Genomic DNA, 22,810 nt, shown 5'->3' with positions numbered 1-22,810 from the left:
TGTATGACTCATGAGAAAGAGGGGAATTTGCAGACGATATTTTTCTAGAATATTCATGATTACGTATGTCTGTTGGATCTGTAATACGATGAAACTGACGCACATCACAAAGCTTTTTCCTCGTTTAACCGTAATATGAATAAAAATATGGTACATTTTCTTTTGTGCACCACTATATAATCAAAAACGAAGTTCACGGCCTTTGGTTTTTAATTAAACTCAGATATAAAGTTTTAAAGGGTATTAGGTAACAGACAGACAGTATGGTATTAGAGGATTCACTAATAACTCCATTGCGGCTATAATTAGCTTTGAGTGGGTATGAGATTAAATTGGTGGAAACACATATTCATAGGTCAAAGTTCATTTCCGGGATTTTCATGTTGACAAAAATTTGGAAAAGATGGCCGGAATCACAAGTGAGTAATATCTAAAAATAACGAATTTTATGCAATAGGTAAAATCTGAATTGATTTTAGTTGAATATTTCAATAAAGGGGAATTGGCCGATGTCAACTTAACTTCAGTTTATTCCCTTATGCCTCACTTGAAGTTTATTTTGAAGGTTAACATCGACGTCGGTCATTTTTTGTCGGTCAGGGACTTCAATTCAGTTTTGGTGTTTGACAAACGTCATTCATGATCCAACACATAAACACTAAAACATGTCCAATCCATGAATTCATCATCATCATGCATTTTACATTGTTGTGACAAATTGTACATTTAGGGTGTTTTCGATTTCTGCGACGGTTAAACACCAAATGTTGTCGTAGCCGTAGCATGTGGTAGTCGACTTTGCAATGCGTTTTACAAATTCTACAACAAGCATGAACCATGGGCGGCATGAAGACACAAGTTACACATTAAAAAAGTACATCATCTACATGATCATGATGATGCGCAGTGACGCGTGATGCGAAGTCTGACAATCTCATCTGCATGATTGACGACAACGTTTGGTGTTTCACCGTCGCAGAACCATCTGTTGTGGAAATCAAAAATTCCCTATTATTTTAAATGTAATTTGTAAACTGTGTAGTACCTACCGCTACCAACAAATGCGGCTGGCCTATAAACTCGAATCAGATGGGCGTTTCCACGCCAACAAGTTCAAGGACACCGGGCAAGGACATGACCCAAAAAATTCAAAATCATTCGCATTAGTGAGCTTCCTTTCCCTTTTAAGTAAATTGTTATAAACATATATGTAGGTATGACAGGGAAACCTCAGTTAACACATTTGCTAGTCAGTCAAAATGGCCTAAACCGGCAATACAAATTTACATTGAAATTTAAAAGAAGCTTTTTAAGAAGGAAACCTTCCTAAATATGTTGTCTATACTTCACTTGACCCAAATATATGATTTTTTTGGTGATGAGAGACTCGCACATGGAATTTCAGAGAGATTTTGATAGCAGTTCCATTAAAAAAAGGTGCTATCGTCATGAGACTAAGATCTAGAAACACCCCCGTAATGCTGTTTTGGGGAATTTTGCCAGCAGAATCTTTTTGATGAAAGTCAATCTTTGACAAGATGTAACTTGCTACGGAAAGTGCTATGACAAAAAGGTTTTCAGTGTTGGCTTTCTTTACTCAAGGGCTTTAATTTGATATAAAATGATGCAGTTTGATGGCAAATTTGAATTCACCTGGCATACCTAATATATGCATGCCATAGAACATGTGGAATGGGATATAAACTTTTTATCTTAATTTATACTTATAGGCATGCTCATAAAATTTTGAAATTCATTAAATTCATCAAAAATTGCTTTCATTAAAAAGAGAATCATTTAACTTAAAAAAGAGAGGTCAATCATGTATGTAGGCCTACAATTGCAATGTCATGAGGAAAAGTATGCTCGCCTGAATGTCCCAAATTTTGTGTCCCAGCATTATCAATGGCTTCATATAAAGTTTTTTTTTTAAAACTTCCATGGTCCGGTACGTGCTGGTGAATTGCGATCACGTAGAAGTGACAAGGTCGCCTACTACGCTACCGCCGAGACCAATGGGTCAGCCGGCTTGTTGTCAAATGCGTTGATCAGCCAATCAGCGTGATTGTTTATTGCTTTTCCATTTACTCTCGTGTATGCGATACGCACAGGCACGACCACGAAAGTTAAAAAAAAAACAACTTTACATGACCTTCACATGTGTGTATGTATTTTATGGCTAAATTTTTGAGCATGAAGGGCCATTTTACAAAAAGGCGCTAATAATGTTTCATAAAATGTGGCTTTCACTACTTGATAGTATCAAAGTAGTATTCAAATGCAGTTTTACTAAAATTCATGTTAGAATGGAGTTTTGATCAGGGTCAAAATCCAAATTTTCTTCATTTTCCTGTTGGATTACACAGTTAAGACAGGATCTTGGTGCACAAGAAGCTTAATGAAGCCCGCCCCACAGGCTTACATGTTAAAAATGTGATCATAAATTATATCATTTTCACAGGAAAAAAATTCTTTGAAGCTGTGATTTCGGAGTAAAAATCATGTAATTCCAGTACCGTACATTTTCATTGCTTTATGTCAATCGGATGTGTAGAATAAAAGTTGTATTCATTTGAATCAGATTTGGCGACTTTTCTTGCAACTTGCAAAGTGCATATGTAACCTTTTTTCATACCAACTTTTGACATGACCATTTATTAAACAGCCATCGTTTAGTCATGAAAATATAATTTATGAACGAACCCCGTTCATACATACCAGAACATTTGTGATTGTTATTTCATCAAAATAACACAAATTAGAAGCAACTGTAAAAAACATGATTTTCCTTCAATTTCTCAACCACACTATCGCACATCCGGGCCACCGACCAATCATGCACGCTGTTACATAGCGAATATGTATGAACTGATATTACTGTACAACTTGCTAGCCTTGAGTTTAGTCATAGTCAAATACGGAGTTCGAGTTTGTGTGTTTATGACATTTTAAATTCTCATTGTGATACATTTTCAAGAAAATCAAGTATCAAGTCATATATGGTGTACAAATTATCATCACAACATGTATGGTTGATATTGTTATTGTCTATACACAAGACCTGCCAGGATATTTGGTTTGTGAATAATTATTAAATTTCTAAATTTCACATTGCCACCCCCCACCAGGAGAAATAAAATCACATAATCCCCTTGTTTGTCAAAGTGAAAATCACATTTAACCCTCCTATACCCCCAAAACAGAATTTATGTTTCTCTCATTTCTTTCTTTCTTTTCTTTTTTAAATCAACAATCACATGGATGCCTTCCATTTTCCTTGGACAGGGTAAGTGCTTAGAAATAAAATATTGAACTTTTTACTATATTTTATGCAATTTAAAAGTAAAATACTGATAAAACATGGCAACTTGCAATTTTTGTGATGTGTATCTTCTTAAAAAATATATTTTATTGTTTTCTTTTTTGCCTTAAATTTTTGCCTGTATTTCAATTTCAAATGTCCCGCCTTAAGACCCCATGGACAGGACCAGATTGTGTCACATAAATGTGACCCATTCTGACAAAACCAGGAACAAGTCGCATTTTTGACATTTCATGATTTGAATAAAAATGACAGCATGGGACAATAAGCTTTGAAATGATGCCAAAGAAAATCGGAGCCAGGATTCATAAGTTACTAAAAGCTTTGTACAAGATTTAAATAAATCTTGTTTTAATAAGTACTTCCAAGGATTTGAAAGTCCAATTAGTCCTACAGTCAAATACCATGAATTCTTGCCTCCAACTTTTGTTGGAGCTGGTCACATTGTATGTAATTTGTATTTTGCTATGATCTTTTTTGCTTCACAGTTTGGTTGGTCTAGCATTCTCAGCATCAATAGGGTTACTTCTGGTGGTATTGGCTTGTGCACTACCTATATTTCATCAGTAAGTACCATGCTTGGATGTACATTTGGTATGCAGTATAAACTACAATAAGTTTCAATTAGCAATTTTCGCTTGACAAAACCACTTGATGAAGTCCTCCGACGTGTAGGACGAAATATTAGAGTAAGTAAAAACTTACTGGTTTTGTCAAGCGAAAATGGCAAATTAATATGTTTTACAAACCTGATGAATCTATTCACTGAAGTTACAATAAGTTTCTCTAGTAATACTAATGTTAATACCCAATACCTAATACTTGTTTTAATACCCAATGTCTAATACTTGTTTTCAAGAAATCTTTGAAATGCCCTCTCTTCAAAACTGCCTAAATATTCAATGTAGCTTTTTCATTATCATGATTTCAGCTTGTTGTAATGTATCATATTTTTTGGATCAGTTGCTTATGTTTGGCAGCGCAGTGATGTATCATCTGTTATGTGTTTGCGCTATACAAAAACTGTAGTTGTTGTCACTTGTTTTCAGTGTTGGAATTAAGCATTTTTTTATGCGTAGCAAAATTTGTTTTCGTTACTTTTCACTTGGTACATTCACATACTTCAGTGTGTAAGTCTATGGCATAAAAATGCTACACAACTCCAAAATTGTGTAGCAAATTGATAAAATTGTATAGCATTATGCTACGCGATACAAGCTATTTCCAATGTTGCTTGTTTTAGTGTTTTACTTTTGAATGCACAGCAGAATCCACAGAGGTGCTAACAACCATCCCCATAGTAAGAAGAGGGTGAATCTCCATTCTAAAATACGTAATTTTTCTGAATAAAGAAAAAAAAATATGATAGAATAGAATTTTGCAACAGACCTGGATTATAAACCCTTTATTAGACCCAACTGGGAATACATGTTTCATTTCAATATACATATACATTGTAAGGGGCAATAACCCCCCTTTATATTGTGTGTGTTAGAAATAGTCACTGAATTCAGTTTCCCAGTGTATGTAATCAGGTGGCCTCTGGTTGCCTCCATTTGATCGTCTATTTTATTTTGACTATTAGGTCAAAATATTTCAATGTTTTTCCAATTATTTTTCTTCATACAGAATTTGGTGGCCGCTATTTGTGTTAGTATTTTATGTTTTATCACCAATCCCCTTGCTGATAGCACAAAGAATTGCTGGTTCAGATAGCCTGGGAGCAGCAAGCAGTGCGTTACAAGAACTCTGCTTATTTATAACAACTGGTATTGTAACATCGGCGTATGGACTACCGCTTGTTCTTGTTCACACAGGCACAGTAAGTACTGGTTAAATCAAGTTTTTGTTATGACTTGGACAGCTTTTGAAAAACACTCAAGTGGTCTGTGCACCACCTTGTCTTCCTTACAGGCATGTGTATTGCAAATATTTATATTTACTGCCAGCAAAAACCATTGCGATAAACGACAATGGTGATAAAATGAGCAATCTCAAAAACTTGGCGCCCTACCCTCCCTCCTCCCCGAGAATGTCTTAGGCGTGGGCAGTGGCATAGGGGTTGTGGCGCCCAGTGCTAAGGATACATAATGGCCCTGCCCCCAATGGTTGAAACAATTGCGGTCGGAGCGTGCAAAATTGTGGACAAATAAGGCCTACCACTAATAAATTTTGATGTTGAATATCGGTCTTAAAATATTCTTTCAATTGATTTTGTGCTGAAAAATTTGACTTTCATCGCTTGTAGGGGCGCAGAATCTATGCTGAATTGGTCAATTTGCCGCCCCCAAAGGGTGGCGCCCAGGGCACGTTGCCCCTCCTGCTCCCCCCCATAGTTACGCCACTGGCAAGGGAATGTGCCGGCATGAAAAATTTAAGTATCTTTTGGACTTTTCCCCCCTTAACAATACTTATTGGTCTCTAAAACCCTCTGTATTTGACTTCCGTTGTCCTATATATTTGTCCTGTATTTTCAAAATGTTCCTATATTCTTCCTATATTTTTTGCAAAGGGTGGCTTGAAGCCCTGAGTGTTACTTATATAATGGCTTACTAGATGTTTTTCTGAGACATTAAATATATCTTATAAGATCGATTTAGTAATACAAGTACTACACTTTTGTGTTTGTATTTATTACAATTATTGCTTTTGTTTTCTTCATTTCAGATTCAATGGGGAGCGTGTGTGTTAGTTTTAGCTGGCAACACATGGTGTTTCATAACAATCCTGATATTCTTTATGATCTTCAACAGAAATGATGATTTTGAATTCCAAGTCTGGTGAGGAAAATAGAAAGAAGATGTACTTGTTTGATTTAAGTTGGAATATAAAACTATTAAATAATTTATGTTATAATTTGTTTCAGTACTAAAATTACTTAAAATCAGGCATTCTGTTGAAGTATGCAGCTGATATAATGATGGCTGTTTACTAGACAGCCATCTTAAATTCATGCCACTTTTACCGTCCATTGAATCCCAACAGCTGAATTATTGAAACCTCAGAAATATTCAATTTGTTGCTAAATAAGTACATTTGTACACATAGCATTATCGGCACCAGTAGTTGGCAAGCAGGGGAAGGATGAAAGTAAGAGGACCAAAATTTAAAAATAAATTGAATAATTTGGCCAATATGTAGATTTTTAAAATTTTAATGGGCATAGTGTTCCAAAGATGTGATAGGTGCATGATAGTGTCACAAATCCTATATTGATTAAACCAACTCGTAAACATGATTACTTAAAATTGGGTTGATGATATTTTTATCCCCACCAAATTCAGTTTGGAGTAAATTTAACATTAAAGCCAATTATTTTAATGCTGTCAAACAAATTGTAGCATCAAGGAAAATGCCCATGATGTATTTTATGGCGATATTCAGTCATGTAACTATATTAAAGGATTCTTCTTAATATATTCAACAAATATGCTAAGTTGTACTGTACAGTGCCTTAGTGTAGTTCACATAACAAGAACTACAACATAATAATGTAAAGAGAAAGGCACTACTATGTCATTACTAGTCTTTATCTTTACAACATCAGCCAGCTTGTTTCAAAACAAAAAACATATAGAAATGGTCACATATTGTTTCTAGTGATAGCTATTTTATTCCTTCCCTTGAGTCCGGTAAGGAATAAAAATTATCATCTTTGCTTGGATGAAAAGATTTTCTTCCTAGACCGACTTGATGGAAAGAATAAAATGGAGAGTATACCAATAACCTAAAGAACTTAATATTGTTACAAACTTCACTTAGATATTAAAATAAGAAAATTGTCCACCAGCCCAAAAGAGAACCAGAATTTAACAATGATCTCAGTTTGTCACAGAGTGCTTGAATAAACTTGTTGAAAATCATGTGATATTTGCAAATTTACTGCTTTAGCAACTGATAACATTTACATGAATCAATTTTGATTCATGCTATCTATTTGTGACAATCGGTTTCCAAAATTTTGAAAACATGGCATTTCAAAAATTAGTTTCAGTTGGGTATAATTCTGACATTATGACTTATGTTTAAGGGGTCTATGTCCCTTTGAAGTTAAGAGGCAAGGATTCAACTTGACTGCATTAAAGCAAATCTGGTTGACCTTGTAATTTTTTTTATTGGCATCCCTGATTAGAGACATTTTCCAACTTTGTATTATATACTGTACATATACATCATCTAAATAATACTGCATATCACAATATTGTGTACATAAATCATGTCTGACATGATCTCCATGGAGGCCAAAAGCAGCAAATTTGAAATTGAGATAAAGGCAAAAATAAGGAGTAAAAAACAATAAAATACATAGAAATAGACATCACAAAATTTCTTAACTTTAGAACTAGGTATGCTCTATACCTTTGGTATTTTCAGTATATGATAACCTAATGTTTGTATAAGGTGATAATTATAGTAACTCAATTTTCAAAAATGCCTTCTTTGGCTTCCAAGGACCAGATCATGTTACATATAAAAATATTTATTTCATGGCAACTTGTATATATGCATTTACCTTTTATAATTATTTTGTTGTCATACATGTATTTAAAACACATATTCATTAATTCAGGAAAAAAAACCCATAAAAGATGTAGTGCTCAAGTAAAGATTAAAAAACATTTTGGCAAATAATTACTTATTTAAAAGTATATCACATAATTTTATGTTGATGTTTTACTTGTTGAGTGTCAATTCTTTAGCTACTATTTTGCTCCACGTACTAGTTAATAAAATGCACATTACTTTTTATTTTTATGAGTTTGTGGAAGTTAAAAGAAAATCAGATGGATATAAACATGTGGTACATTTATCATTTATGCTTTTTGAAGATGAACTGACAATACTGTATATGAGTGGAACAGAAAATGCTAACATTGTAACATCAAAAATCACATCAATATCACAAGACATTTGTAACACGACAAATAGTTTTTTTTCTGAATTGTATCGTAATTGGCTGTTTTACCATTCATATAATTTGATCACTATTAATTTGGACATAGTCTTCAATAAGGTGGTAATACTACACCCCTTGATAAATTTATGACTATTTTTGCATATTTCTCAAAAAATAGTAACACACTGGTAACAAAAGTTATGTATATTATAAGGGCAAGGAATCCAGTTACTACACTGGAATTTCAGTGACTCAAGACAAGCGGTACGTTATTTATGATAAGAAAAGAGGTACCGCTAGAATGTACCTCATCTCTTAACATTTATGAACCACTTGTCTTGAATCGCTGAAATTTCAGCAAAGTAATTTGATTCTTTGCCTATATAATATACATAACTTTTGTTACCAGTGTGTAGTTATTTTTGAGAAAAATGCAAAGTTAGTCACAAAATTTATCAGGGGGTGTAGTACCACCTTAAGGCTGAACTTTTCTGACATTATAATAGTAAAGTATATTGTGTTATTATTCGCATCAAATTGAAATCCTAAATTATACTGTTATTGATCTAAATATACCCTAAAACTCCCTGCATGGCCTGCATACATGTATGCAACTATGCATGTGTATTTTAAAGTGTGGTGCCTCTTTTATGTTTTCTTGAATTTCTCCCACTGTTTGAGTATTCCCGTGACATTGAATCTCTCTGCCATTTGGGTTTTGGTTTTTAGTTTTTCTTGCATGATATAGCATCATCTAACTGTACTCGGAATTAGTTTGGGATACACAAATATGTTGCAACTGCATTAAAATAATTAAAATTAAAATAAAATTAAAATAAAAAAATTAAAATAAGTTTGATTTAATACCATCTGCAGTGATCTGTTCAAGAAAAACACTTGAAATGTAATTTGGTGATTAAAATCAATTGTATTACGCTATTGAACTGCAAGTTGGATTGCAATAAGTGACTTTTGACTTATTTTTATTTATCAAGTATTACTGCTCAGGCTACAAATTTAAAAAGAGTTGAGTGATTTGAGAACAGCCATGAGAACAATGTTTCCTTTTTTATTGCCTATTGAAGAACATTGAAAAGATATGTACACTGTACACAGTTGAACTGGTATTCTAACATACTATTCTTGGTGTACCGGTATACAAATTGTCCAAATTCTGGGAATGTTTTTATTTATTTTCATATTTCTTATTTGATTATGATTTGCCAAGAATGTGTATCTATTTTGCGCATGTTTTGCCTGCACTGCAGTGCACTATTATATGCATGGCCTGTTGCAATAATACTTTACTGCTTATGATATAATAAAGAATAAAGAAACAAATCTCAATTTGTTATAACAGGGAGTTATGATAAAGTTCAACTGGCTTTCTAACCTGACTAACTTTAATGGGACCAATGGTACATTAATTGGAGCATGGGTGTATATAACACATCATCAGAATGGGACACACATATATCAGCATGGATCATAAAATACACCAAGGGATAAAGTATAGCAATTAAATAAAACGATAACACTGACTGGAGGTGAAGCTTTCACAGTATATCTGTGAGTGATTCAGAAGTAGCTCATCGATCAGCAGCACTTTCATCTCATCACCAGTAACTGATAACTTCTATAACTACTTAATTGCTGCCAACAACATTGTAAATAAAAATAATATCATTATAGGTTTGCTAACATAGCTATAATGATGAACAGAAAACTCCGTAAAACTCACATCTGTATCATCTCACTACTAACCATCATCATGTTTGCCAACTAGCATGGCTGCTCAAATCCACTGCAACTTAATAACTCAGTGCGGCACTAACTCATCCAATCATTAGTTGCTTATTTTGATTAGACGGATGTCGTCAATTGTGCATTCACTATGCAAACTACTTAAACCTGATTACACAACACTTTTGTATCTCCAATTTGTAGGAGCTAGTCTCTGCCACATCTCCAGCATCCAGTAGTGTAATACACACTTGTATTTATCCATGCCAAGACTTCAACGCTAGGCTAGTGTACCCAGCACGTTGAGCATGAAGGACACATTTTGTGCAAATAACTTGGATTTTACATGGGCTAACTATATACTTTTTGTAAAGCATCTGTCATTTTCACATTTATTTTGGTGGCTGTGGATTAAGTGAATAGTATCTCTGACCTATCTTTCGCTCAATGTGAGATTGTACCTGAGTGGCCCATTGTGACTCACTTTGTAAATTGTAAATTGACTTTGTGATGTGACTCACTATCAAGCCTGGTATGAAACTCATCCTGAACTTATCCACTTTCTTGAGTCATTGCATGTGACTCTGTAAGTGTTCAACTGTACTATGTGATTCGGATGTAATTTACTAGCATTATGTGAAATTCAGCAGGACTCGCCCAACTCAACTTGTGTTCAAGTCAGGTGCAACTATATAACATTTGCCTACAGGAGCTTGAGCATGGTCATTTGAAGACTTACGTGTTTCCACCTGGGATTATTTTTAAACCTATCACCCACTGTGTGAGGTTCTATAAATTTGCATGTTCCAAATATTATGAACGATTTTGCATCAAATGCATGTACAGATATTAATATAATAATTATTATGTGAGGGAAACGGTAGGTGTTAATGATTCAAGTTAGAGGTTCCTTGCCGTGCATAATGAGTTTTGAGTTAACAGAGGCTCTTTATGTTACAAGAAAATCCTTTACAGCATCAGTGGATCACCTGTTTGGCCCAAAGATGTTGATAAAAACTGAAGAACACAATTGCCTGAAAGTCCATAACATATATTGTGTCTGGCCATAACTCAGAATGCACTTGTTGATCAATGAAATGTTGTTGTTTTTTTGTAGAGATCAAAATATTCTGTTGTGTTACTAAGGCAAAACAGGTGAAATAATTGTGTATGGTTTGTCTGGGTTGAATGATATCAGTAAATGTTTGCATGGTTGATATATCATGAAGTGACCAAAATAATGTCTTGATACAGTCTATAGTAACTCTAAATTATACACTCCTAACAACTGAATTCTTCAAGGTTAAATTTAGGTCCTTGAATTACAATTTTTGCCCATTTGTCCATTTTATAAATCTAATGTCTTTTTCAAACAGTAGATCAGTGGCGTGCCAGGCAAAATTACCAAGGGATGCAAAATTGCAAAATCTTCCCATGGACCCTGTAGCAAAATGACCTGACTGAGATTGCAATTTTAATGCTAAAATGTGCCAACATGAAGATATTGTGTTCTAAACCAGGCCAAAAAAAAGATGCACATCACAAATTTTGGTCAATTTTGTCCCGGTATTTTGAGCCAGGGAAGAACTTGCTTCCCTCCCCTCAGTCGGTACGCCATTGCAATAGATATTTCTGGATCATTTGCCTCATCAACTTGCCATGTAAATATTTCTATACATATACTTCAGCTGTTTCTTCAATGGACATACCTATTTTAGATTTTTAAATCTGAAAATTAATCCTTAGCAATATTTTGTCTGTTTTCCTTATTAACACAACAGGTATACACTGACGTAACGTAACAGGTAATACCAGGCCTATATTCAATATATCAAATTTCTTGTCGAAAATCTACTTTTCTTTCTCAAACAGAATGCTAAACTTTCAAACTTGAATGACATGTTCTTTGTCTTGAGTAATATCAGACCTACTTCTGTCAATTGTAAAATCTAAAACCACAACTTTAGAAAATATGTGTGGTACTTAAAGAGCAGACCTCTCGTTGATTCTGTGCAATGTAAGGAATATGTATTGCAGTTATTTTTGTCAGGACATTTTTAAATGGAAGTACCATTTATTAATATTTGCTACAATCTGTAAACTGATAATGTTGGAGTACAGACAATGTTATTTAAGCAATGTTCTTTTTATCTCTTCACTTTTAACAGTTTTACAGGTTATGAATCCTTTTGAAAATACATCAGTAACATTTGCAAGGTACCGTGTGTTAAAGGGGCGCTGGCAATTTATGTTTTCATACTTTACAGCATTTTGTGAAAAGTAACATGCATGTAATGATAAATGTTCCAAGGACTTCAATTAAGAGCAAACAATTAAGAGCAAACTTGTGTATTGTTTTTGTAACAATTCATAATTGAAAGCTTTAATGTTTTGGACCCCACATACATTACAAAAATGAAAAATCATGTCAATATGATATTGAGGATAAGCATATGTGTTGTTCATTTAGTGAATTAAATGTGGCATGATTTAGTGGTGTCTAGTATGTTTTTGTGACACTTCTACGTGCACACAACATAAAAAAATTAATCAAAACGCAAGTGAAAACTCTATGATGAATTCATGAAGCTATGAATTAAAACAGCAAATGAGTTGGTGTATTTCATCTCATGAATCAAAAGCCTGATTGGTATGCTGGATTCCTTGAGATATTGACAAAAAATGAACATGTCAGGTACTTCTTGGGCAGAATTTCCAGTAATGAGCAATCATTTTAACCAATGAACTGGTTCGTACATTTGGTCACAAAAAAAAAAATCTATTGATTGGTGATGATCTATAGCTCATTGCTGGTGATTCTTCTATTAAAGTTATTTAAGTGCACCCTGTAATGATATCACACAACCTTATTTTGGATTTTGTTGGATTATGTGAGGTTCTGTTCAGAGTTAATTGAAAAGATGTTTTATTTACTTTTAAACGATAAATCACAAACCTGTGTTTGTATTCTTTTAATGCAAATTATGTTTTGTATTAATTTTGTATGGAGTTGCATGTATTGATTCATATTTGGATTACAGACAAACCTATACTTGTCTTGTATTATTCTTAAGGGATCTAAAATGAGCGTTTATTGCGTTTCGACAGTATTTTTTGTGGGACATGAGAGCACCTCAGACCTATCGAATTGCATTCTGAATACGAAGCATGTCTTCCTGATATCAAATAATTTTCATTTTTGAAAATCACAATATAATACAAATTTTATGACAAATTATAAAAATTGATATTTTTCAAATTTTGATATATAACAGTCCTCGAAGTAAATTATATAAATCTAATGATATATTCTTAAAGTGTATGTAGCAGGAGGAAAAGCCGACGGTCAATTGAAAATTTTGACCTTTCATATTGAACATATGGATTTTTTCCCCAAAAAGACCTAATTTTTTTTGGTGTTTTGGGAAAAAAAAATCCATATCTTCAAAACGAAGGTCAAAATTTTCAATTGATCGTCGGCTTTTCATCCCACCTACATACACTTTAAGTATAAATCATCAGATTTATAAAGTTTACTTCAAGTACTGTTAAATATCAAAAATATCAATTTTAATGATTTGCCATAAAATGTATATTAAATTGCAATTTCAAAAATCAAAATTATTTGATATCAGAATGACATTCTTCGTATTCAGAATGCAATTCGATATGTCTGATGTGCTCTGATGTCCCAAAATAAATACTGTCCAAACGCTCATACCCCAGCCCTTAAAATAATGTTTGGATAATTATCATGTACCTATCTTCACTGTGGGGATGTTTTTTGTTATGTTATAAAAAAAAGTTGATATGCACCTTAAAATGGGTACTTGTAAGAGAACAAAACAAAAGGTTGATGGAGCCCAGTGATTGAAACTAGTTTGGTTAGGGAGAAGCTGTTGAATATTAAGTTACTTTAATAAAACCATGTAATTTTTGTTTTAGATTGGGAGGGAGGGTGTCAGCCATGTAACAAAATTGCAATAGTAATCCTGATAGGGCTTTATCTACCATTTGGTTTGTTCTCTAAGATGAAGAGGAACATTTTCCTCTGATGACAAATTTACGCTCAAACTCGTATATTGAAACGTTTCAAGTGGTGGTGTTATCTTCTTTCTGTGTTGATTTTCTATCTAATGCATGTTGCTACATTTGGCTGTGTGTTTATTTGAGATGGGTGCGTAATGCACAGCTCTAGTTCCACATAAATCTACTGTCAACTTTGAACATTCAACTTTGAACATATTTTTGTAATGTTCATTGTATTTTATAATAGTCCCATTAATAAGCATAGCAACTGACATATACCTGCAGACCCGGAAAAGATGTTTATTTCCAATGAAATTTAAGAATTTTTAATAAAGATAAGAATATTTCCCAAAATTTCTTTGTATCTTTATTTAGAAAAGCAAAATTCCCTTTCAATTTCAAGTTTATATTTTTGGATCTGAAATAGTATAAGGAACCAAGATAGGCATTTTCATATTGCAAGCACCATTCAAAGTCTCAGTGCAAGGAAACAGTCACTCTACTAGACACACCTACCTTAATTATCAATGATATTTACAATTCATTGTCTGATATCTGTCATGTTATCTTCAAGGGCATGTTTGTAATTGTGTCATATATCTAGCCATTGTGGTGGGAAGTTGTATAATATTTATGTGTATGGTTTGGGATCGAGGGCAAGAAGAATTTATTCAGTTATTCCTAAAATCAAGCACTTTCAACCAGCTCAATTTTATTGGGCAATGAATAACAGACAAGATTGCAACTAATAACCACCAATTTGGGTATTGGACCTGGTAAGGAATCTGGCAACAGTGGTGTATTCCATTTGAAATTCACATACTCCCTTTGAAATATTATATTTGTATTTAATTTCTTGTTAAAACTTACATCATTTCCACTGTTTTGGATGGCAATAATGAACTCTTTTGGAATTCCAAATATCTTCTACAGGATGTGTGTGGATTTCAAATGGAATAATTTAATTATAAGATGACTTAGCAGTGGGGATATAATAGCAACGGACTGTAGACATCTTAAACTTGCATTTCTCAATTCTCATACCTTAACCTTAAGAAGTTAAAATGCAAGCTATTTTTTTTTAACTCTGCGGAGTACCAAGTACCAAGTAATACAGTGATGATGATTGATGGAAACATTAAAATGCCTGTAAATCTTAATGCTGCAGAAGTAAATGTGGATATGAAATCATTGAATGGATGTAATTATAGAAGATACTGACAGCATTTAATAGATATACGAGAGTCATTCAGTAAGTACATTAATCATCTTCTGCTGCAGTCCAGTATGGTTCTGTTAGGAAAACACCTGTGGGCAATCATAATCTGCATGTGAACATGACTTATGTGGATGGAAAGGACTGCTTACTTAAGTTTGTTCGGCTTATATAAGGTGAAAATTATTCAGCTTTAAGTCCCAACTCACGCTTGCATAAAATCACATATGCATGCGCCAGTCACACATTGCCCAACGCATAACTAGCGTAAGCACTGCACCCAACTTCTTGCGCGCCATTCTTATCAATACAGAGTGTTAAGAGTCTTATTTTTCCACCTTATATAAGATGAACAAACTTTAATTTATACCAATGCTTTTTTCACTCTAAATGCAATTATTCTTTTTTTCATTGATATCTTCTGGCAAATATCATAAAAAGGAGGATAATAGGATCACAAAATACTCCTTTAATCAGTCAATATTCATTATGCCAGCAAAATGGGATTCATAACATAAATCTGCCTTCCTGTGTAAGATCAGCACCATTTTAAATTGACCAGTGGTGGTCATTCATACTTTTCTGTTAAAATAGTTCAAATACAATTAGTCTAGAAGACTGTATAGATGCAGATGCTTGTACCCTAGACTTCTCCCATATCACATTGAAATGTAAACTGGGCACAAAATGTTTATAAAGTTATAAAACAACTCATGGAATTAAAATGTATAATAGTATCACGCTATGAGACTGCACCCACCTACATGTAAAAAGTATGTTGTTTAACAGGGGTAGCGTTAACCCCTGATCGGGGGTGAATGACCCCCTAAATTTAAAAAATATTAATTTTTCACCCTCCATATATTGGGAATGTGCGCAAGCTCGGGGGTGAACTCTGACCCTCTACTTTTGGACCTTACTCCTACCCCTGACTACACTGCAAAATATTTTTCACCCCTGAGATTTAATTTTCACCCCATGTATTTGGATTTTATGCAAGCTCGGGAGTGAAAAACATGGGAAAACAACCCCCAACTTAATGCTACCCCTGTGTTGTTATGAGCTGCAAGTTTGGTATGTGAATTTGGTTTGGGTTTTATAGTCCTGCATAAATCATTAAACATAGTTCCTTTTGTGGGAAGTTTAATTGACATCTTTATCAAAGTGAATGGCTGACTTCTATACAAGCTGTATCAAAATTATTGGTACCCATCAGATTTCATTGATAATGGATGAGCCCGATACATCAAAATTCAACATAAGATCCAAATAATTTGTAGATTAATTGTAAATAAACTAAACATTCTGGACATTTCAGGAGTATCCAATGTTGTGTGTGGTAGAGGCATGCTTTTCAATAAACATCACAATTAATGGGTACCAATTGTTTTGATACACTCTGTACCAGAGTGCTAAATTTAAACATAACAAAATTTGTTGTATCTGTATTGTAGAAATGTCTTTGGAACACCCATTTCCAAGACGATAACTCTTGTGAAAGATATTCTGACTGGAGCATGATAAGTAGCAGCTCACTTGCCATTAAAACACAATAGAGTTGCTTCCTTACTCAGCAAATATAATTATGGGACAGGAAACTTAACATCAACTTTCATATTAGCCTAATGATGATGTTCCCACTGATTTTTCACAAATAAGATGTGCAGTGTTGAAAAGGGAATTGATCTTAAAAAGTGAAGAATTTTGTCCAAACTAGATCGCATGCTCCACTTCAAGCTACTACATGTAATCATTTCTTATCGTCATTTTGTACATAAAATTATCTTTGAAATATAATCTTTTTTGTACATAATGTATGCATATATATGTATTGTATCATAATTTTGTAATATGCGTGATTTATCGTTATGTTTGTATCAGCATATTCAGGGTGGTACAATGGACAAATAAACTGAAAGTGTATTGAGGAAGAAATACTGTGACTTATTCATTTTAAAGTTAGAAAGATATTGTGATTAACATTAAAACACACAGAAGTGTTAGCCAAAATTTAAAAAATGTTGCTTCTAATGAGAGATATAAAACCAATTATGTACACTAGTACAGAATGTACAAACAGTTTAAGATAGGTACATTGTCCACCCTGTGTATTTACAAAGCAATGTATTTGTATAATTAGTATTAAGTTAAGAACAGAGTGTAGCAAAATGATCATGTTCATCTTAAAATCTTCATTATGTTGGAACACATTTTTTTACAGAAAGAAATAATGTGCTTTCTAAAAAAGTCAGACTCTGGATCAATTCTTTAACTTTAACAACATCAAATTAAACAGCATCACCACCTGTACCCCACCCCACCACACCCACCCCAACAACCCTCACAGACACAGCCCTCTCAACACATCTACACCACACAGAGTACAGTACATCACACACACCCCCCTACCCAAATTATGTGTCAACCGGGGATATGTGTGTGTCTTTTAATCATGCAAGCGGGGACAAAATGTCAGTCTCACAAAATCTTTAGCAAACTTGGAAACAAATATTATCGACCAAATGAGGTTGCTTAGGTCATAGACCCTATAAAGAAGGTTATGCATAGTTGAACTGACTAGGGTCCCTAGTTACAACTTTTTGGGTAATTTGGCATGAGTTCTGCTAGCCAGGGATATCCTGGATAGGTATCCCAGATTGGATGTTAAAAACACACAAACCCCAGAAGTGGTGATTATGAGCACATACAACAAAGAGCATCTTTTAAGCACATGATGCTAGGCCAAAAAAAAAAAAGATTGTTTGCTTGTCATCCACCGACCGACCCTAATTTGGAAAATCTGGATTTTTTTTGTTTTAAAGTACAAATGAATACCAACCCTAATTTTGGAAATTCCAGAAAATAGTTTTTTTTCTTTCAACATTTTTGACATCCTGAAAAGCTTTTTTACAGTTCCTACACACTTCTAAACATGAATGAAGTGGTGTGCAGCAGAGAAAGATCCCAATTCACAACTATTTGGGCTATTTATTAACCCTAACTGCCTAAGGGCTTTTTGGGGACGGAAGGGAAAGAAGGAAAGAATAAAGAGAGAAAAGAAGGAAAGAAGTTGTTTGCTCTGGGTGGGATTGAACCCGAGACCCCTCGCATGCCAAGCACTCGGTCGGGCGACACTTTGCCACGGGTCTTGGCTTCGCTGGCCAGCGAATCCGTGCCTTTATATCACTTAGGGCGATTGCGTCATCACACCATGTGGGATGCATGCACGAACAGCGCATATATCAAGTAGTATTTTGTAGTTTTTAGGAGGGTTAGGGTTAAGCTAATTAAAGGCATACAGTCATGTTTTGGCTATGACCTTTAAAAACAATTTTAAAAAAAATCCTGACCGACCAACCCAATTCTAAAAAAGTTGTGGAGGACAAGCAAACTATCTTTTGTTTTTGTTAGTACTTGTAGCTGAGTACCATACCACTATTATTGTTTTTTACATAATCATTTCAAAAGTGCAATTTTTGATAGTGGTTGAATTGTTCATTTAAAGTAACACTGTATAAAATATGCAATGTAAAACATCCTAGCTGAATGTTATGTTATTTAGTGATGTGAAACTATCATCAGACTCATGAACAATAAATTATTTAGCACATAGCTTTTGTGTTAAAAGTCAAAATGCAGTCTTGTTTATGTTTTTTAATGGGGGAGGGGGCATCAGATGTGTTTTTATTTCTGTCAATCATAAGAGTATAATATTTGAATATATGAAGAGCTTTTTTTGCAAAACCCCTTACATCCACTTGAGAAATTTTGAGAACACATCAAAATATCATCAAAAAAGTCACTGATATAAGGGGGTTTTCAACAAAAGCGGGATTCTCATCCTACCCTGAGACGAACTACCCAAGCATCCCGCCAAAAACTGCTTTTGTTGCAAACCCACATATCAGTACTTTGATGATATTTTGATGTTTTGACATAATCAGGTCCACACCTTCTATGAACAAAAAACCCAAGACCAGTTTCACCTATATTTGGCAAAAGGTCATATGACATACATTAATCACTGGAAATATGAGTCCATTCAGTGGAAGCACCTGGATCTCCCACCCTAAGAAGATCATTACTTGATCACCATAGTGGAAGGACTTCATTGCTGTTTTCTGAGATTCATGGAGAGTCTTGATGACCGATCATTTTCCAAATGAAAGTACAATCATAGGCATATATCATACAATTTTGATAGCAAAATTGATGCAAGCCATCAAGTAAAGAAGGTTGGTGGTAGGGATGGGACTGTTCTCGGATTGTATCTTGTACCCTTTTCTCATTTTGTCAAGCTGCCAATCACGACAGAGGGGTCAGTTAACTAAATCAACCATAATGTGGTCCAGGCTTGACCTCCAGTTAGTAAAACCTATTTTAGAATTTTAAGTCCTACCTTCATAATATCAGGTTTGCTGGTGAGCCTTCACTGAAGAGTGGCTCATAGAGCAATCAGTAGACTTTAATTTTGTTGACATAGAAGGTTTCAAGAAAAATTGTGACGGGTGCATGAAGGTTTGCAGTGACCATTTTTAAGAGTGAGATAGAAAAAAAATAGCTAGTCCTCTTTCTACGAACTTATTGACTGCCCCTCGGGAGAATACTCTCCAGTTTTATTCACCAATTCCCCTATAAAGCTCCGCAGTTCAGTGGCCAAGTGGTTTACTTTCATTTTACCTCATTGGCTCCAAATGATCAGAATACCTTCTTGACCATTGTTACTAATTTTATATAATAATTTTGGAAAAGAATAACAAAATTTTGACTGAAATCATACATTATGGCTTTAAAACGATTTAAATATATTGGGTGAAGAGTTTGCATGGTGGCTTTATGGTTCCAGCCTTTTATTGATCATAAGGTTGTGGGTTTGAACCCTGTCGGTGCTAATGTATACACAAATCCGACTTGACACATTCCTACACCCTCTCTGAAATTCCTAGACCCTCTCTGAAATTACCCCAAAAGACCTGTAAAATTGGGTCACTAATAATTTTATAGCTATGGGGTATAATTATAACTAAGATACCCTCTGAAATGGTTTTAAAAGAATTAAGATAATTTTAGGAAATTTAGCCGAGGGGCTGTGAATAATTATGAGCTCCTGGAGCGGTAAAATTTTCAAATGGGGTGCTAAAATTGCTTTCCCTCCCCTCAGCTTATCAAAAATTGCTTGCCCCCCCCGCTCGATCTGCTAAAAATTGCTTGCCCCCCCCCCCCGGCCTCAGGGGTCAACTTTCATACAATAGGGTTGAAATTTCAAAATTGCTCACAAATTGTCAAAAACCATGCCAAAGTATGTCTCTATCTATTCAACGATTCAGAAAAGATAGTTTGACATCTGCAACATGCCGTTCTTGAGTTATAAGCAGAAAGGTCAAAATGGGGGGGGTCAGTTTTTTTGGCCACACAGGGGTCAAAAACTAAAAGTATTTCAATTTCAATGGTCTCAAATTGTTCGTCATAAAATAAACTAAAATAAGGAATATAATCTTAATACTAATTATGGCGTGTCCGTCCTCTGTCCATGGCGCTATCGCGTTCAGCAGGCTGTGCGTTATCGCGACGTGCGGTGCGAAATCGCGTGCTTTCGCGTGTGCTATCGCGGAGTATCAAGTGGTAGCAGGACAGGGCTTGAAAGAGGCGAACGATGTGTTTTCAGATTATGGGTACCGAAGTAAAGCGCCACAGCTACAAAACAGTGTTGATTAAGTTGTGAGAGACGTATATCGTAGTAGTTTGAAAGGTCAGGACAAGTATTATGGGTAACGGTGTTAGGTAATTAGAGATAGGCCTATCACGAGAACCGCCCAACCCGAGAACCGCGAAATCTAGTAGCTTATAATTATAGGAAAGCGTAGCTTATCATTTTCTATGCATCTACAGATGTCAATTAAAAGTTGATTTCCAATTGTGCACCATAGCCCCTTCTTCCAACTGAACTACATGAAGTACGGTAATTGAACAAATTCACTTGGTGGTAGTCAGTTTTTTGGCCACACAGGGGGCAAATATTAAAAACACTCCAATTTCAACCAAAATGGCCTCTAATTTAATTTCTTTCATGAGCAATTTGGGACAATTTGCGTTGAAATCGAAGCATTTTTGATTTTTAATTTGTGACCCCTGTGTGGCTAAAAAACTGACCATCTCCCAGCTTTGACCTTTTTTACAATAACTCAAGAATGGCAATGGGATATCACAGCTATATAGGATGGTACAAACTATACCTTTTCTGAATGCTTGACATTTTGACTTAGGTCTCTGTGTTGACCTTTGATCTTGAATATGGCTGAACTATTTTTGGTAACATCTTTAATGACCAATTGCACGGTCATCTCAAAAAGAGGTTCTGAAGTGCATGTTGTGTGTGCGTACACCTGTTAAACACACATGGGTGTAGCAAAGTAGCAAAAGCCTTGGGGGCCCATGGACGAAGAGCAGTACGAGGCCCTTTTAACTTATTTTGACGATGCGTGAGATTTTACTCCGTATTTTCCATCTTTTGGCGTAAGATTTATACTACCGGTACCTAGGCGTGAGATTATACTACCTTGGCGTGAGAAAGTGACCCAATGGGTGTTGGAGGTTCCCCCCCCCCCTCCACCAAAGTATTTGACCACTCCCATAAGTTGAAGTAAGCTGGATAGCACTGGATGAGGAACAGGCCTACAGAAAAATTGTAAAATAAGAATGAAAAAAAGGAGTTAAAGCAAGAATTAATGAAAGAACAAAACAGGATAAAGGAGCAAGAAAAGAAAGTACAAAATGATACCAGAGAAAGAAGCAAACAGGGAAAGAGCCCCGGAAAGAAGTTGAGGCCTCTTGGTCCTGTTTTAGGGTGGTGAAATAATTATGTGTACCGGGGTGAATTCTCAAAATGGTCTGCCAAAATCGCTTGCCCCCCCCCTCTGGCCGTGCCAAAAAATCTTTGCCCCCCCCTTTCGACGTGCCAAAAAACCTTTGCCCCCCTTTTGATGTGCCAAAAATCTTTGCCCCCCCTTACACATGCAAGATTTTGGGAACCCTGACCTTAAATTGTCTTATCATATAGTGCGAGGCGCAGCGAGCAGGAAATTTTGCATATTTGAGCGTATTCCTAACGTTTTCGTAATATAGGCCTAGAAACGGTGCCCAAAATATCTGTGCCAAAATTGCTTGCCCCCCTTTCGACCTGCCAAAATCACTTGACCCCCCTTTTGATGTGCCAAAAATCTTTGCCCCCCTTACACATGCAAGATTTTGGGGAACCCTGACCTTAAATTGTCTTATCATATAGTGCGAGAGCGCAGCGAGCAGGAAATTTTGCATATTTGAACGTATTCCTAACGTTTTCCGTAATATAAGAAACGGTGCCCAAAATATCTGTGCCAAAATTGCTTGCCCCCCCTTTCGACCTGCCAAAAATCACTTGAGCCCCCCCCTTTTGACCTGCCAAAAATGCTTGCCCCCCCCTTTGGCCTGCCAAAAAATCTTTGCCCCCCCTATAATTCACCCCCCGGGGTACACATAATTATTGCACCATCCCTTAGCTCCCCGGTTAGCTCCTGTTCAGGCAGGGCCTGTGTTCAGGCTGTGTTCAGGAAAGCAGGGCCTGCAG

At 35.2% G+C, this 22,810-nt stretch overlaps 1 protein-coding gene across 2 annotated transcripts; it reads left to right on the top strand.

The window, feature by feature from the left end:
* Positions 1–378: 378 nt before the first annotated feature.
* Positions 379–12,531, top strand: LOC140143749 (leptin receptor overlapping transcript-like 1). 2 transcript variants are annotated; one of them, XM_072165564.1, is made up of 5 exons: positions 379–421; positions 3,812–3,888; positions 4,952–5,144; positions 5,990–6,102; positions 10,167–12,531. In XM_072165564.1, exons 1-5 carry the CDS (start codon positions 404–406, stop codon positions 10,171–10,173), a joined length of 408 nt encoding a protein of 135 aa, XP_072021665.1. In that variant the 5' UTR covers positions 379–403; the 3' UTR covers positions 10,174–12,531. The 2 variants fall into 2 exon arrangements, with proteins under 2 accessions (XP_072021665.1, XP_072021664.1); XM_072165563.1 differs by having other exon boundaries at positions 9,580–12,531.
* Positions 12,532–22,810: the final 10,279 nt, after the last annotated feature.

The sequence above is a fragment of the Amphiura filiformis genome, unplaced genomic scaffold (genome assembly GCF_039555335.1).
Source record: "Amphiura filiformis unplaced genomic scaffold, Afil_fr2py scaffold_26, whole genome shotgun sequence".
NCBI lineage: Eukaryota > Metazoa > Echinodermata > Ophiuroidea > Amphilepidida > Amphiuridae > Amphiura > Amphiura filiformis.
Note: the sequence above shows the minus strand (reverse complement) of the source record. Positions and strands in the feature narration are given on the sequence as shown.

Bases quoted from the DNA above. Each gene is read 5' to 3' on its own strand.
- LOC140143749 (XM_072165563.1), top strand. The intron at 3,889-4,951 runs GTAAGTACCATG...TTCTTCATACAG, and splicing joins GCACTACCTATATTTCATCA to AATTTGGTGGCCGCTATTTG. The intron at 5,145-5,989 runs GTAAGTACTGGT...TCTTCATTTCAG, and splicing joins TTCTTGTTCACACAGGCACA to ATTCAATGGGGAGCGTGTGT.